The 17964-nt window shown below is 44.2% G+C and overlaps 1 protein-coding gene across 11 annotated transcripts in view; it reads right to left on the bottom strand.

Moving 5' to 3' along the window:
- COPS3 (COP9 signalosome subunit 3) overlaps positions 1-15336 on the bottom strand; it is a 33971-nt gene extending 18635 nt beyond the window's left edge. For 3 of the 11 annotated variants that reach the window (XM_032270325.1, XM_032270324.1, XM_032270320.1), the window contains exons 1-6: positions 15162-15336; positions 10035-10164; positions 6130-6242; positions 5992-6041; positions 3508-3600; positions 748-927 (exon numbers count right to left, since the gene is read on the bottom strand). In XM_032270325.1, the coding sequence (XP_032126216.1) occupies positions 748-927; positions 3508-3600; positions 5992-6041; positions 6130-6242; positions 10035-10164; positions 15162-15216 (621 nt within the window). In that variant the 5' untranslated portion in view covers positions 15217-15336. Of the gene's footprint in view, positions 1-747; positions 928-3507; positions 3669-5991; positions 6042-6129; positions 6243-10034; positions 10184-12231; positions 12251-15161 lie in introns of those variants that run through there. The other 8 variants (XM_032270329.1, XM_032270322.1, XM_032270330.1 and 5 more) reach the window with 8 other exon arrangements.
- Positions 15337-17964: the final 2628 nt, after the last annotated feature.

Raw genomic sequence — 17964 nt, forward strand, 5'->3', positions numbered from 1 at the left:
GTGTGTGTGTGTGTGTGTGTGTGTGTGTGTGTGTGTGTGTGTGTGTGTGTGTGTGTGTGTGTGTGTTATGTGTTAGAATTCTACCTAAATTGAGCCCTCTGAAGGTTTTAAATATCCTTCATTACTTAATACATGCTACAAACTAAATAGGAACTTATGAAATATGACTAACTTACCTTAAGACAACTGGTTTATTAATCCATATTGTACATATCTTTTTCAGATTCTGAGTAAACCTCCAGAATAGTCTACCACATTGTGTATTATGTTTCATTACACAGACCCAGAAAGGGTAGGAGGGGGTTTAAAGGTGTGTACCCCTTTATACCCTTTAAATTTCGAATAATGAGAATATTTCACTGATTAAATAAAACTTAACAAAATAACACACCTGGTTTTAGAATAAGAAGACACATCCAAGATCATCAAGTTCAATCTCTTCCTTAAATGCAAAGGAAGCTATAAAGGTCAAGAGACAGCATAACTTATCCCAAATCGGATAAGGTATAAGTGGCAAAGCCTAGATTAGCACCCACTCACAAGCGCTCTTCTATGCACTGGCACTGCTCCTCAACTTAGGGATCAGGTTACCACCATGTACGTGATCACAGAGAAGCAGTCTCTGAGAGGACCACCACCTGAAATGGAGGCCCCGGGTTCAGCCCACTCCAGCCACAAACCTATGGGAGCACTTCTTTGGTCACACAAGTTCAGAACCACCTCAGGGACATTTAGAGAGATGATTACCTGTTCATAAAAGTAGAGCGCTCTTTCAAAGTTCTTCAGCCCAGTATAGATCATCCCTCCATAATAATAGTAACATAAAAAGTGCTTTGCATCATAGGCTCCATTCTCTTTACAGATATCCATCATATCCACGTCAAGATATGGAAGGGCAGGCTTAAAGCATTTTGCTAGCAAACAAAGCTGTAAACAAATTGATAGTAAATCATCACTTTAATTTTACTTTGGCAGGTATTAGCAGAAGGAGGAAATTCATAGATTCTAGAAATTTCCATATAATTTTGTTTTACATTTTATTGACTAAAATGATCTAAATGTCAACACATTTCATCTATGTCCTATCTGAAATGCTTAGGACCAGAAGTGTTTCAGATTTTGGAATATTTGCAGAATACATACCAGTTGAGCATCCCTCATCTGAAAACCTGAAATCCAGATGCTCCAGTGAGTACTTCTTTAAGTGTCATGTTGTTGTTCGGAAAGTTTCAGATTTTGAATCATTTTGGGTTTCAAATTTTTGGATTAGGAATACTCAACCTGTACTCCATTTTCTTAGTCATTCAGAATAAAATAGCATTGCTTTGTTTTGTTTTTTGAGACAGAGTCTCACTCTGTCCCACAGGCTGGAGTGCAGTGGTGTGATCTCAACTCACTGCAGCCTCCACCTCCCAGGTTCAAGTGATTCTCCTGCATCGGCCTCCCGAGTAGCTGGGATCATAGATGCAGTGCCACACCCAGCTAATTTTGTATTTTTAGTAGAGATGGGGTTTCACCACGTTGGCCAGGCTGGTCTGGAACTCCTGACCTCAGGTGATCCATCCACCTCGGCCTCTCGATGTGCTAGGATTAGAGGCGTGAGCCACTGTGCCCAGCCCAGGATTTCTCTGTAAAAAACTAAACAGCAAGGCCTAGCACTGCTGTTTACAATGTTTCTTGAAGGAAACAATGTAAATACCCCACACAGACTTGTGAAACCATGGCATACTAACAGAATACTCCGTACCTGTAAAGAACCACTATGGAATAATCTCCAAGATATGTTAAATAGAAAAAGCAAGCTATATAAGCGATTGCATAATTATTAAAATTTTTGTAAAAAAATAAGAAAATATCCATTCATTTTTTTTTTTTTTTTTTTTTTTTTTTTGAGACGGAGTTTCCCCAGGCTGGAGTGCAACGGCACAATCTTGGCTCACTACAACCTCTGCCTCCCAGGTTCAAGTGATTCTCCTGCCTCAGCCTCCCGAGTATCTGGGATTATAGGAATTCGCCACCACACCTGGCTAATTTTTGTATTTTTAATAAAGACAGAGCTTTGCCGTGTTGGCCGGGCTGGTCTCGAACTCCTGGCCTCAGGTGATTCACCTGTCTCAGCCTCCCGAAGTACTGGGATTACAGGCATGAGCTACCGCGCCCAGCCTCATATTTGCTTTTAAGTCCATAAAATGTCTTTGGAAGGATACAGGAGAAATTACTAACATAGTTTCCTTTGCAGAGAAGAAATAGATGGCTAGCGAACAGAGTGGGAGGGAGACTTCATTATATACACACCCTTTTGCCTTCTGGACTTTGAACATCACAAAATAAGATAAATAAATGAATAACATTTTAAGGTGTAAGATGTTAGCTGTGTTAAGTCTCAGGTTCCACAATTTTTTTTTTTTGAGGCAGAGTCTTGCTCTTGTTTCCTAGGCTAGAGTGCAATGGCATGATCTCAGCTCACTGCAACCACCGCCTCCCGAGTTCAAGCAATTCTCCTGCCTCAGCCTCCCAAGTAGCTGGGATTACAGGCATGCACTACCACGCCTGGCTAATTTTGTATTTTTGGTAGAGATGGGGTTTCTGCATGTTGGTCAGGCTGGTCTTGAACTCCTGACAATCAGGTGATCTGCCTGCCTCAATCTCCCAAAATACTGGGATTACAGGTGTGAGACATGGTGTCTGGCAGGTTCCACAGCTTTTTTTTTTGGATGGAGTAATGCTCTGTTGCCAGGTTGGAGTGCAGTGGCGCAATCTTGGCTCACTGCAACCTCCATCTCCTGGGTTCAAGCAATTCTCCTGCCTCAGCCTCCTGAGTAAATGGGATTATAGGTGTATATCACCACACCCAGGTAATTTTTGTATTTTTAGTAGAGACAAGGTTTCACACATGTTGGCCAGGATGGCCTTAATCTCTTGACCTCGTCATCTGCCCACCTAGGCCTCCCAAAGTGTTGCTATTACAGGTGTTAGCCACTGCACCCACTCAGTTCCACAATTTTTTAAATGATTCAGGATTTTTTAAAAAGTTACAACTAGGGCTGGGCACAGTGGCTCATGAGGTAGTTCAAGGTCAGCCTGGCCAACATGGTAATCTCTACTAAAAATAAAAATATTAGCCGGGCATGGTGGCACGTGTCTGTAGTCCCAGCTACTTGGGAGGCTGAGGCAGGAGAATGCTTGAACCTGGGAGGCAGTTGTTGCAGTGAGCCAAGATCACGGCACTGAACTCCAGCCTGGGTGACAGAGTGAGACACTGTCTCAAAAAAAAAACAAAAACAAAAAACGTATAACTATTAATTACGCTATTGGTTCCACAAGCTTACTAGCTGAGTTTGCATCCAGCACCCTCCTGAATATAATAGATATATCTACATATTCCAACTTCTATAACACATCACAGTGTCCACCAACTTGCCTTGGTTTATCAAACCCGATGTTAAGGAAGCCTATAAACAAGCTACACCTCTGACCTGGTATGAATCACACACTTTGGTTGCTTACCTGGCAGAGATCAGCATGTATTGAGGTCAGCTGGTTTGTATTCATCTGCATCTTGTCTATGGCTTGCTTAAGGATGCCAATTCCTCGCAGGGGCTGTCAGAAATGACATCTCTTTCAGATAAGTTCTCAAAGATGGCAGCACATTGGATCTTATGTTGTCACTTACAAATAAAAAATAACACTAATTGATAGGTTCCTTTAAATAGCAATATAAGGTTTCCATACTCTTTCAGGAAATTTCTGTCCCATTTAAGTCAGAAAACGTTTTCTTAAGCTGTTTCTTGGAATTTTTAGTAACTCAGCATTATTTTTTAAATCACAAAAATCTTTTATTTTACAATGAAGATCAATAATCAAAAACAATATTACTTTCTCAACAGTTCATTGTGTTAACATCTAAACAAATGAAAACTTTCCAAATCACTGATTATACAAGAGATAACAGCTTATGCTTAGGAAAATTACTTGTGCATAGGGATGTTGGCAGTTTCCCACAGGGCAGTCTAGCCCTTACCTGGTAGTTAATTACCACCAAAACTAACACCACAGATTTCAAAAGGACTGTTTCCTGCCCTGATTATAAATAACAAAACCAAGTGTCAAGTGAGGCATAATCAATTTTTGGAGAGAAGAGACTAAAAATATCTCAATAACTTACAGCTTTTCCAAAAACTCCTGATTTTTCTTAACCATCTCTTTCAGTTTACTTAGTATTACAAAATAACAACTGGTTCTATTTTCAGCCTCTTTCAAACCACTAATCTTAAATTCATTTTCAAATTAAAAATAAACACCTGACTGGGTACAGTGGCTCACACCTCTAATCTCAGCACTTTGGGAGGCTGAGGTGGCCTGATGACCTGAGGTCAGGTGTTCTAGAGACTACCTTGGCCAACATGGCAAACTCTATTAAAAATACAAAAATCACTGGGAGGCCAAGGTGGGCAAATCGCCTGAGGTGAGGAGTTTGAGACCAGCCTGGTCAACACAGCGAAACCCTGTCTCTACTAAAAGTACAAAAATTAGCCAGGCATGGTGGCAGGCACCTGTAATCCCAGCTACTCGGGAGGCTGAAGGAGAACTGCTTGAACACAGGAAACGGAGATTGTAGTGAGCTGAGATTGCGCCACTGCACTCCAGCCTGGGTGACAGAGAGACTCTCTCTCAAAAAAAAAAAAAGAAAAAAAAAATCAGCCAGGCATGGTGGAACGTGCCTGTAGTCACAGCTACTCAGGAGGCTGAGGCACAATAATTGCTTGAACCCAGGAGATGGAGGTTGCAGTGACCTGAGATCACACCACTGCACTCCAGCCTAGGCAACAGAATGAGACTCCATCTCAAAAAAATAAATAACTAAATAAATTTTCTTTAAAAATCCACATTATAACTTACTATTATAAAACATAAAGACTGAAGCACTGTTCCAGATTACGGGACACTAAAAAGACACAGCAATGTAATGCAACCCATGGCCCAAGGTTTTCTTTTGCTACATGGACACTGTCTGAACAGCTAATGTCCTTTAGCAAAAGACAATCCTTTTTATCCTTTTTATTGGCTGAAAATCTAAATGGGGTCTGTCGATTTGTTGATGCGTTATATTAACATTCATTTCTGGGCCGGGCGCAGTGGCTCACGCCTGTAATCCTAGCATTTTGAGAGGCCGAAGCAAGTGGATTGCCTAAGCTCAGGAGTCAAAGACCAGCTTGGCAACATAGTGAAACCCTGTTTCTACTAAAATACAATTAGCTGGCATGCACCTGCAGTCCCCATCTACTCAGGAGGCTGAAGCAGGAGAACTGCTTGAATCCGGGAGCCGGAGGTTGCAGTGAGCCAAGATCACCCCACTGCAATCCAGCCTAGGCGTTAGAGCGAGACTCTGTCTCCCAAAAAAAAAAAGTTCATTTTTGGATGCTGGCCATTACACTGTGCTATGTAAGAGAATGTGCTAATTTTTAGGATTTACCCACTGAAGTATTTCGGGATAAAGAACAACACATCTGCAATTTATTTTCCAATGGCTTAGAAAAAAACAGAGAAGAGGAGGGGGAAAAAAAAGAGTAAGTGTGGTAAAATGTTAACATTTGGAGAATATAGGTGAAATGTATGAGAATTTTTTATATTATTCTTGAGGCTTTTTGTGAGGCTAAAATAATGTCCTAATTAAAAGTTAAAATAAAAAATGTAACAGATAAAACCCAGCTATTGCAACATAAAGGGTACTAGCTTGGTAATTCCAACTACTTGGTAGTTCCACCACCAGCAGCCTCCCTGAGGTGCTACACCTCCCTGTGCCTCCACCTCACTCAAGGGATGCTGGGGCTACCTATACTGATAGCAATGGCTGTGAGTGCTCTCAAGTGACCATGGACATCCAGGTGTTGGATGCTCAGTACTAACCTGGAATCTTAATATAATACTGCATTGTATAAGCTAGTTACATATTATAGCAACTAGGAATGCTTGAATAGTAGTATTTCTTACCTGTTTTCTTTCCACAAGTGCATTTGTTAGCTGATGGCAAAGCCCAGCAACTAGATACAATAACAAAATATTGAAAATATAAATATAACCACAAGGGCAAAATAATTTCAATGGAAAATAAAATGTTATTTAGCTTACAAGTGTCTGTTGCATATCGAATGTGCTCCCCATTACAAGTACTGATGAAAAGCTGAACCTGTGAGAACAGCGTTTCAAAGTCAGGAACACTGGGCATAGAAAACTTCACAAACCTAGGATGAGCAGAAAAGAATCAAATTACCCTGATAGTTCATGGCATAAAATACAGAAGCAATGTATGCAAGAAATCCATCCTGCCTCCGATACTCTGTAAAATTTAATGAGGAACAGTATTCTTTTTTTTTTTTTTTTTTTGAGACAGCATCTCACTCTGTTGCCCAGGCTGCAGTGCAGTGGCACGATCTCAGCTCACTGAGGCCTCAAGCGATTCTCCCACCTCAGTCTCCTGAGTAGCTGGGATTACCTGCATGCGCCACCATGCCCAGCTAATTTTTGTATTTTTAGTAGAGATGGGTTTTCACCATGTTGGCCAGGCTGGTCTCAAACTCTTGACCTCATGATCCGCCTGCCTTGGTCTCCCAAAGTGCTGGGACTACAAGCGTGGGCCACCATGCCCGGCCTGAGCAACGGGTGAAAAAGCATGACTGTCGCAAAAAAAAAAAAAAAAAAATTAGTCATTGCTTTTCCTGCTTTGAGGAGAACATACTAAGGGGGACCAAGAGTGAAAGCTATGGGCTAGCTGGAGGTGGGCAGCAGCTTAAAGATGCTGCCACCAGGCTGGGCGCGGTGGCTCACCCCTGTAATCCCAACCTTTGGGAGGCCGAGGTGAGTGGATCACAAGGTCAAGAGATAGAAACCATTCTGGCCAACAAGGTGAAATCCCATCTCTACTAAAAATACAAAAACTAGCTGAGCGTGGTGGTACATTCCTGTAGTCCCAGCTACTTGGGAGGTTGAGGCAGGAGAATTGCTTGAACCTGGGAGGTAGAGGCTGCAGGGAGCAGAGATGGCAATACTGCACTCCAGCCTGGCGACAGAGTGAGACTCCATCTCAAAAAAAAAAGAGATGCTGCCACCAACTGTGTGGTCTCTCTGGGAATAGCACTGACAAGAACAACAGATGGGCAGGACAGGTAGAGTGGAGTGGTGAGAAGAGGGAGGACTCAGGTGATCCATCCCAAGTGTCTCAGCAGATGGTGCCATCAACTGCCATGAGAAACACTCCAAGAGGGTGCTGGTGACAGGTTTTAGGGGAGAAATCATGTAAGCTAGCATTATTAAGGCATTGCTTAAAAGTAAATTTCAAGTTCTTTAAAAAAAAAAAAAGTACTACTGAAACTAATTTCTAGAAAAATTAGGCCGGGCATGGTGGCTCACACCTTTAATCCCAGCACTTCGGGAGGCCAAGGCGGGCAGATTATTTGAAGTCAGGAATTCAAGACCAACCTGGTGAAAGCCCATTTCTACTAATAATACAAAAGTTAGCTGGGTATGGTAGCACATGCCTGTCATCCCAACTATTCAGGAGGCTGAGGCAGGAAAATCACTTGAAACCAGGAGGCAGTCTGCAGTGAGCAGAGGTCGCACCACTGCACTCCAGCCTGGGTGACAGAACAATAACTGTCTCAAAGGAAAAAAAAAAAAAAGAAAAACTAAATAGGTATTATCTAATCATAATTTCTCCTATATCTTTTGGTTTGTCTACTTCCATCTATACTGTATTATTTAACAATGTCACCATATATCTGTATTTACACTTTGTAATTATCAAAACATGTTAGAAACAATTTCATTTGGGGTTCAAAATAGGTCCGTGAGGTATTGCGACTGCCATTTTTTTTTTTTTTGAGACGGAGTCTCCCTCTGGCACCCGGGCTGGAGTGCAGTGGCGCGATCTTGGCTCACTGCAACCTCCTCCTCCTGGGTTCAAGTGATTTTACTGCCTCAGTCTCCTGAGTAGCTAGGACTACAGGCACATGCCACCATGTCCGGCTAATTTTCTGATTTTTTAGTAGAGACAGGGTTTCACCATATTGGCCATGCTGGTCTTGAACTCCTGACCTCATGATCCACCCGCCTTGGCCTCCCAAAGTGCTGGGATTACAGGTGTGAGCCACCAAGCCTGGCTGTATGATTGCCATTTTATAAATAAAAGTATGAAGCTTAGGGCCCCACAACTCAAAATTGGAAGAATGTAGATTCAAAACCAGGGTACCCAGCCACAAGCTCAGGGTTCTTTCCATATCTTAGCTAACATATACAATGGTAAAACCTCTTATAGCTTTAAAATGCTTCCATGTCCAATACTCACTTGATTATGTGTGTGTGTGTGTGTGTGTGTGTGTATATCATGTGAGTTTATGTGTACATAAAACATCCATGCCATCTGTTCTTTTTGACAGGGGGCACCTTGCTGTCACTCAGGCTGAAGTGCAGTGGTGTAAGCATAGCTCACTATAGCTTCAACTTCCCAGGCTCAAGCAATCCTCCCACTTCAGCCTCCTGGGTAGCTAGAACCATAGGCATGTGCCACCACACCCAGCTAACTTTGTTTTTTTTGAGACAAGGTCTTGCTCTGTCACCCAGACAGGAGTGCGGTGGCATGAGCACAGCTCACTGCAGCCTCAATCTCCTGGACTCAAGCTATCCTCCTTCCTCAGCCTCCTGAGTAGCCAGGACCACAGGTGTATACCACCACACCTGCCTAATTTTTGTGTTTTTTGTAGACAAAGGGTTTTGCCATGTTGCCCAGGCTGGTCTCAAACGCCTGAGCTCATGCAATCTGCCCACCTCAGAGTGGGATTACAAATCCTGGGATTACATGCATAAACCACTATACCCAGTCACTTTTTTTTTTCTGTAGAGATGGGGTCTTGCTATGTTGCCCAGGCTAGTCTCAAACAGATCCTCCCTCCTCAGCCTCCCAAAGTGCTAGGATTACGGGTGTGAGCCACTGTGCCCAGCATCTGCTCTTTCATCTAAGTAGGAAAATAAAGACAGTAGAAATCTTTCTCAGCACTGTCCAACAGAACTATCTGCAAGTGGTGGAAATGTTATAGATTTGTGCTAAGACATGGACATGTGACCACATGTGGCTGAGTACTTGAAACATGGCAAGTACATCTGAATCTTTTTTAATTTTAATTTACATAGCTGCATATGGCTAGTGGCCACCATACTGCAGGGCATAGCTCTAGATCCTTCCATTCTGACCAAGTTTCTTCTCTAAACTCTGCTCTGCACATATACCTTTGTCTCAGGAATCCCAGTATAAGTGAAGCCAGACTCTCACTTTAAGTCAATTTCTTCTCAGTTTATTTATATCATTTCAATGTCAAAACAACCACAATATCCCAATTTATAATAATATAACATTAAGAGAAGAATTCTACTGTCAAGTACACAGTTATAAGGAATCCCAATTAAAGGAAGGTCTATTTAATTTGGTCTTAAATAGCTTAAATTTGTCTGAAGGGAATTCTAAGCAATGTTGCTTTGGATCTTTGATATTTTTTCTTGTTTTGAGACAAGGTCTCATTTTGTCATGCAGGCTGATTGTAACGGCTTAATCGTAGCTTACTGAAAGCCTTGAACTGGGCTCAAGCCATCCTCCCACCTCAGCATCTAGAAGCTAGGACTACAGGCATGTACCACTACACCCAGCTAATTTTTTTATTCTTTGCAGAAATAGGGCCTTGTTATGTTGCCCTAGTATTCAGATAAATGCAAACTAATATAGTCCCCACAATTGAAATGGCCATTTTTTAAAACAAATTTTCAAAATTTGTATAAACATAAAGGAGTTTGTAAAAATGATAAAACTGAACAAAATACAACAAGCAATGATTAGTTGGAATGAGTGAAATGTAACTACTACAACTTTAGTTTTGCAAAAGAGCTCAATGTTGTTTACACTGATTTACTTTCTACACCACAAATAAAAGCCAGAAAGTGCAGTGTTCAGTTTTAACAAGCACAAAACTATAAAAGAAGATGTCCCTTACAAAACAGCAAGGACGCCCAAGGAGTGCTCTTGTACATCCAGAGCCCCCAGCACAGTGTCCAGATGGGATAAGTTCTTCGCAAGGAGTTCCCCACTCTTGTTGATCAGTTCACAAAGCTGTGTCATTTGCCCTGGAAAACAGGAACAACACTATTGTATTTCAGCTACAGCACTAAACAAACTAAAGGAACTCTAACCACAGCTTTGTACTTCAGAGCCTGAAGTGCCCAAAAATGATTCTTACATATTCTTCACTTCAGATGAGGACCCAGAACATGGGAGTGAAACCTGTCCGTGGTCACAAAATGAGTTAAGAGATTACACTGGACCTTCCACTTCTCTCTGAATTTTTCACCTTTTCCTCTATTCCGTTTTCCAGTCTCTCAAGCCAGAAATGTACATGTTACTATTAGCACCTCTCTGCATCCAGATGATTTAGTTTTACTTCCTAAGTCTCTCAGCTCCATTCCTTTTTCTCTTCCCTCCCTGCCTTAATCCAGATCCTCATCATTTTTTGTCAGGGCTATATCATAAATCTTCTATTATTATTATTTTTTTTTTGAGACGGAGTTTCGCTCTTGTTACCCAGGCTGGAGTGCAATGGCGCGATCTCGGCTCACCGCAACCTCCGCCTCCTGGGTTCAGGCAATTCTCCTGCCTCAGCCTCCTAAGTAGCTGGGATTACAGGCGCGCCACCATGCCCAGCTAATGTTTTGTATTTTTAGTAGAGACGGGGTGTCACCATGTTGACCAAGATGGTCTCGATCTCTTGACCTCGTGATCCACCCGCCTCGGCCTCCCAAAGTGCTGGGATTACAGGCTTGAGCCACCGCGCCTGGCCTTTTTTTTTTTTTTTTGAGATGGAGTTTCGCTCTTGTTGCCCAGGCTGGAGTGCAATGGTGCGATCTCGGCTCAAGCCTCTGGGTTCAAGTGATTCTCCTGCCTCAGTCCCCTGAATAGCTGGGATTATAGGCATGTGGCACCATGCCCGGCTAATTATTTTTATTTTTAGTAGAGACGAGGTTTCTCCATGTTGGTCAGGCTGGTCTCGAACTCCTAACCTTAGGTGAACCGCCTGCCTTGGCCTACCAGTGTTGGAGGTGTGAGCCACCACACCTGGCCTATATCATATATCTTCTAAATGGTCCGCCTACTGTGATCTCTCTCCTCCAACCCACGCTTCGTATTAGTACTGTCTGTTCTAAACTACGCATTCAATCGAATTACTCCAATGAGTTTAAGAAATCCAAATGCCTTGGCCTGGACTAAGGACCTTCAGTAACTGGTCCCTCCTACCTTTCCAGCCTTATCTCCTGCTACTTCCCCTCACAAACGTACTCTTTGGTCACAGCAAGCTCAGAAAAATCAACATTCTACGTTCTCTCCTCTTTATGCTTCTACACATGCTGTTTTCTATCCTCCTCCCGACATCCTCTGCTACGTGACTGAGCCTCACCCAGAATTCGACAATCAGCTTGTGGCTTCTCTGGACCCTCATCTCAGTTCCCTTCCCCATGGATAAGCTGGATATCTGCCCTCTCTGCCTCACATGGGACTGTGGTGGTTAGGTAATTCAGTAAATTCATGTGGAGGGACTGTCCCTTTCTCCAGCTCTAGAATACAGCACATGCTTAGCAGCTCATCAAGCAGCTACCTGTTGAATTAATCTCCTAAGTGATCTATTTTTCCCCATACTACAATACTATGTTTGTTTTGTTTTTTTTGAGACAAGATCTTATTCTGTCACCCAAGCTACAGTGCAGTGGTGTGATCATAGCTTGCCAAAGCCTCAACCTCCTGGGCTCAAGCAATCCTCCCATCTTAGCCTCCCGAGTAGCTGGGGCTACAGGTGTACATCACCATGCCCCTCTTATTTTTTTGAAATTTTTTGTAGAGACTAGAGTCTCACTATGTTGCCCAGGATGGTCTCCTATTCCTGGGCCCAAGCAATCCTCCTGCCTCAGCCTCCCAAAGTGCTGGGATTACTGGCATTAGCCACCAAACCTGGCCTGCAATGCTATGTTTTAACAACTAAGGTACAAAATCTATTAATAATTTGGCCTCAGACGGGTGCTATGGCTCACACCTGTAATCCTATTGATCTCTTGAAGTCAGGAGTTCAAGACCAGGCTGGCCAACATGGCAAAACCGTGTCTCTACTAAAAATACAAAAATTAGCTGGGTGTGGTGGTGCACACCTGTAATTTCAGCTACTCGGGGGCCTGAGGTGGAAGAATCCTTGAACCTGGGAGATGGAGGTTGCAGTGAGCTGAGATCATGCCACTGCACTCCATGCTGGGCAACAGAGCAAGACTCCGTCTGAGGGGAAAAAAAATTAAGCCTGAATTGGTACCATGAAGTAGATCCATCGATTTCGACAATTATTCTCATGGTAGACACCATGGCCACACTCTAGCTGTCTTTCTGGTAACAGAGGGGATATATTTAAGTCCATGGGCATTAACTCAAGTCTCCTACTTCTGTGCTTCTACATAACAACTGCATCATCTTTGCCTTACTAAAAGAATACAACATCGTATAATGCTTAAAATACAAGTGACTATAGCCAGGTACTTTTTATAATTTAATTTCTGGTGCTCCTATAATACTTTTAAATTTGATACGTTTTACTGAAAGCAAAGGAAATATACCATTATTATACATGCATGGCAAAACAAGAATAAAACAGCTGTGATCTTATTAGGTATCACCTCTTGAGATCACACAGATTTAACTGGGAAATACCAACTCATCATAATTTTATTACAGATCTCACTGGTAGGTATGAAGTAACTTCTTCCAGTTAAATAATTTGCCTTTTTAACCCATTACTCTAAATATATTAACAATAATTTGTAACACCCAGAAATAAGCATTGCAATCCATTAGTTCTCTACTAATTAATAATCAGTGCCAAGTTGAGACTGAAATAAAAGCTGGGTCACTACGAAATCCTTAGATAACTAATATTAGTGCAGGGCCAAGGGCAGAGTCAAAAAAAAGCATAAGTGCCACAGGGTGCATTTGAAATCAGTCCAACCAGAGATGCGGCCAATGAAATTCTAATTAGAAAAAGCTGGATATTATAATATTCTCTTGAGGTTTACATTAGAAAATTCTGAAGAAAAGCAGAGAAAACAGAAACTCAAAAGATTTTTTTCTTTTTTACTTTATTTTTGGGGGGACAGAGTTTCGCTCTTGTTGCCTAGGCTGGAGTGCAATGACATGACTTTGGCTCACTGCAACCTCCACCTCCCAGGTTCAACCGATTCTCCTGCCTCAGCCTCCTGAGTAGCTGGGATTACAAGTGTCTGCCACCACACTCAGCTATTTTTTGTATTTTGAATGGAGACGGTGTTTCGACATGTTGGCCACACTGGTCTCGAACTCCTGACCTAAGGTGATCCGCCCCCCTCAGCCTCCCAAAGTGCTTGGGATTGCAGGAGTGTGCCACGGTGCCCTGCCTGAAACTCAAAAGATTTTCTGTGCAGCGAGTGTGAGGCACAGCAGCTGACAGCAATGAAAGTTATCATACTGATCTCTGTCTAGCACACTGTTCCTATAGCATCCTACCACCTGATGCCTACAAAAGCCCTAGTTCTGTTTTGTAAATCAGAAAATTGGCCCAGAGAAATTAAGTGGCTCGCACAAGTGACGGAGAAGGGATTTCAACCTGAAGCTTCTAACTACACTACCCCACAGGAAGGAGAAAACTAAGTATTTGTGGCATAAATTAACAAACCAGTGGTTCCTTTATTCATAGAAAATGCAAGTCTATGTCTTCCCTGTGAACCTAATTTCTTTAAAAAAAAAAAAAAAAAAAGGAAAATGAGGAAGAACTGTTATTTATTAAGTGCAGGTCCATATCAGATCATATGCCTTACACCAGTGAGGTAAAAGCGCTCCTCCATTTCTACAATGTAGACACAAAAGACTGAGAGATTAAAGGCGACTTGTCCAAGGTCACGAAGCTCCTAGAACTTTACAATTAATGACGGTAACAATAATTTGCAGCTGTATTTATTGCCCCCCTTATGACAGACACTCTCACTTAATCTTCCCATCTTTATATTAAGTAGGTACTTATTTTGCAGACGAAGAAACTGAAGCATGGGATAGTTAAAGGGGCCTTCACAGCCAGCATCTAATTATTCTAATTTCGAGTCCGGAATTCGGTATATTCATACGCGATGAATGAACCAAACAACCTTGAAAGTGAGAGCAAAATCATCACAGTTCTACTCCTAGAAATGGAGTCCTGGCCGGGCGAGGTGGCTCACGCCTGTAATCCCAACACTTTGGGAGGCCGAGGTGGACGGATCACTTGAGGTACGGTGTTCGAAACCAGCCTGGTTTCACCAACAGTGAAACCCCATCTCTACCAAAAATACAAAAAAATAAAATAACCGTGCGAGGTGGTGGGCGCCTGTAATATCAGCTACCCGGGAGGCTGAGGCAGGAGAATCGCTTGAATCCGGGAGGCGGAGGTTGCAGTGAGTCGAGATCGCGCCACTGCGCTCCAGCCTGGGCGCAGAGCGATACTCTGCATCAAAAGAAAGAAAAGAAAGCGGGTCCTACGAGCGAGAGCTTCCGCAGCATTCTGTAGGACCAAAACAGGCGCACGGGTTCCCGAGCGTGGGCCGCCTGGCAGCTGAAGAGCCGGCCAAGACGAGCAGCGGAGCCAAGGCACCCAGAACCGACTCGCCTCCCGCCCGCTCCCAGCGGCCTAGTCAGCAGGCGGCGGGGAAACTGACATGGCGGTGCGCCAATCACCGAAGGCAAGAGAGACAAAGGGGACCAATAGTTGCCCGAGAAGGCGTCTGGCGGAAGTCACGCCCCCAAACTGTCAAGCAAAGCGCCCGGTGGAAGGGGCCCGGGCCGGGGGGAGGGGGCTCCTAGCGGCCCGAGGGAGGGGAGGCCGGCCGGCGAGGACCGCGGAGTGCGAGGAGGCTGCCTACACTCGGCCGCGCTCGATCCTGCCCTGATCTAAACGTTGCAACCCTGATCCCGGCCCTGGAGAAGAGGCTCAGAGCTAAAAGGGCGGTCCCAGTCATCCGTGCTGGCGCCTGGGGATGCAGGCCCGTCCCCGGTACCCGCCCAGGCCCAGCCCGGTGGCCTAGGACCTCACCTTGAGCTGAGAGCTGTCGGACACTGTTCACGAACTGCTCCAGGGCAGACGCCATGTTTTCCCCCGAGCGACTCGAGCGGCGAAGGCAGCACGCGCGGGAAAAGACTGCCGCTCTAGGAGGAGGGGCCGCGGCGATCCACCTGAGGGCCTCGCGAGCGGCGACGTCACTTCCGGTGCTTCAAGCACCGCGAGAATCTACCTAGCTGCCAACACGTTGGTGTTTCCATGGAAACAGCCGCAATTCGCCGTAACCGGAAATTGGCGCCCGTCGTCCCCGCCTTCTTAATTCAGTGCGCTTGTGAAATCACTCCGCATGTTAAATTGGGGATAGTGGGCATAGAAAGGAACAAAACTTGTAACTAGGCAAGTATTTTCCGGTCTGGATTTTGCTAGAGAGGCCCTGCGGCTTTCCACCTGGACAGATGCTTCAATGAGGCACGACTTCATTGCCACGTCTCCCATGAAGTTTTCCCCGTGATTTTAGGCTCTGGAGCCAAGCAGCCTGGGTTCAACTCGGTTTTCTACCAGTTAGTAGCTGTGTGACTTTGAGCAAGTCACTTGACTGTCGTGTGCGTTGTTTTCCTCATTTGTAAAATCTCAGTGTCCTTAACTGCATAAAACACTTAGGACAGCGCTAGGGAGAACTATAGTTATTCCTTCAAGATGTACTTTGAATGGGGCCGGGCGCGGTGGTCATGCCTGTAATCCCAGCATTTTGGGAGGGCGAGGCCGGCGGATCACGAGGTCAGGAGATTGATACCATCCTGGCTAACATGGTGAAACCCCGTCTCTACTAAAAATGCAAAAAATTAGCGGGGCATGGTGGCGTGCGCCTGTAGTCCCAGCTTTTTGGGAGGCCGAAAGCAGGAGAATTGCTTGAACCCGGGAGGCGGAGGTTGCAGTGAGCCAAGATCGTGCCACTGCACTCCAGCCTGGGTGACAGAAACTCTGTCTCAAAAAAAAAAAAGATGTACTTTGAATGAATGGATCCCTCCCCACAACAAGTAAAAAAAAAAAAAAAAAGCAACGCCACACACAAAAAGTGAATTGATTTTCCCCATCTGGGATTGATCTCTCCTCCGCTTGTCCCCTAAGGCACTTTGTTCTTCTGTTACTACGTTGCTACTTCTACTCTGTTACAGAAGTGTGTCTCCATAGTCCATATCATATCTGTAAACCAAAAATAAAAGTCTAAGCACCCCAACTGACTGGTGGATCCTCTCCTAAGCCAAGGACATTCCAATTTATCCTGAAAAACTAGTTCAGGCCATGATGGGAAGTGGTAGTCAGACATGCCTCACAGACATCAACTCAGAGACCTTAAGACTAGTAGACTCAAGACTGATAAGAAATATTTACAATCTATTCTGTCTGAATCCTGCTACCTGGAAGCCTCACCTGCAGGGACATGGATGAAGCTGGAAATCATCATTCTCAGCAAACTGACACAAGAACAGAAAACCTGCATGTTCTCACTCATTAGTGGGAGTTGAACAGTGAGAACACATGGACACAGGGAGGGGAACATTACACACTGGGGACTGTCAGGGGTGGGGAGCTAGGGGAGGGATAGCATGAGGAGAAATACCTAATGTAGATGACAGGATGATGGATGCAGCCAACCACCATGGCATGTGTGCAGCTGTGTTAACAAACCTGCACGTTCTGCACATGTACCCCAGAACTTAAAGTACAATAAAAAACAAACAAAAAGCAGTCTCTGTCCTTCTCTCCTGCAGATAACACCCTAGAAAAAAAAGGGAGAGTTAGTGTTCCGAAGGAAGGGAACATGGCTCTATAAAATCATGTCACAGAGGACATTGACCTGGTCTGGGAGAAACAGGGAAGGCTTTCTTGAGGAAATGGCATAAACCGAGCTCTGAAGAAAGGGGAAGAGTTAATAAGATAAGGGGGAGGAACTATTTCTGAGTGAGAGGACAGCAGGGTGCTAAGATCCTTCATGTGAAAGGAGCATGCTAGTTGAGGATGAAGAACTAAAATAACATCCTTGTGGTAGGAGGGGAGTGGTTTGTAAGGTGGGCGGGGACCAGGTCAAGTAGGACTGTTAAAGGTAGCGGAGTTTTTTCTGAGAAGATTCTTACATCTCAGCCTCCTGAGAGTTTTATGCAAGTGGGTGGCAGGATCAAATTTGCATTTTAAGGCCAGGCTCGGTGGCTCATGCCTGTAATCCCAGCACTTTGGGAGGCCGAAACAGGTGGATCATTTGAGGTCAGGAGTTCTAGACCAGCCTAGCCAACATGGTGAAACCTGGTCTCTACTAAAAACACAATTAGCTGGGCATGGTGATGCATGTCTGTAATCCCAGCTACTCAGGAGGCTGAGGTGGGAGAATTGCTTGAGCCTGGGAGGTGGAGGTTGCAGTGAGCTGAGATTGCACCATTGCACTCCAGTCTGAGCGAGAGAGTAAGACCCTGTCTCAAAAATAAAAATACAAAAGAGGGGCTGGGCGCGGTGGCTCACGCCTGTAATCCCAGCACGTTGGGAGGCCGAGGCGGGTGGATCATGAGGTCAAGAGATCAAGACAATCCTGGCCAACATGTGAAACCTCGTCTCTACTAAAATACGAAAATTAGCTGGGCATGGTGGCATGTGCCTGTAGTCCCAGCTATTTGGGAGGCTGAAGCAGGAGAATTGCTTGAACCCAGGAGGCAAGATGAAATGAGCCGAGATCATGCCACTGCACTCCAGCCTGGCACCTGGCAACAGAGCAAGAACCTGTCTCGAAAAAAAAAAAAAAAAAGAAAGAAAAAAAGAACTTTAAGGGTGATTCCCAGCAATCTGA

Source organism: Sapajus apella, unplaced genomic scaffold (genome assembly GCF_009761245.1).
Source record: "Sapajus apella isolate SASKATOON/1434 unplaced genomic scaffold, GSC_monkey_1.0 scaffold208, whole genome shotgun sequence".
In the NCBI taxonomy this organism is placed as follows: Eukaryota; Metazoa; Chordata; class Mammalia; order Primates; family Cebidae; genus Sapajus; species Sapajus apella.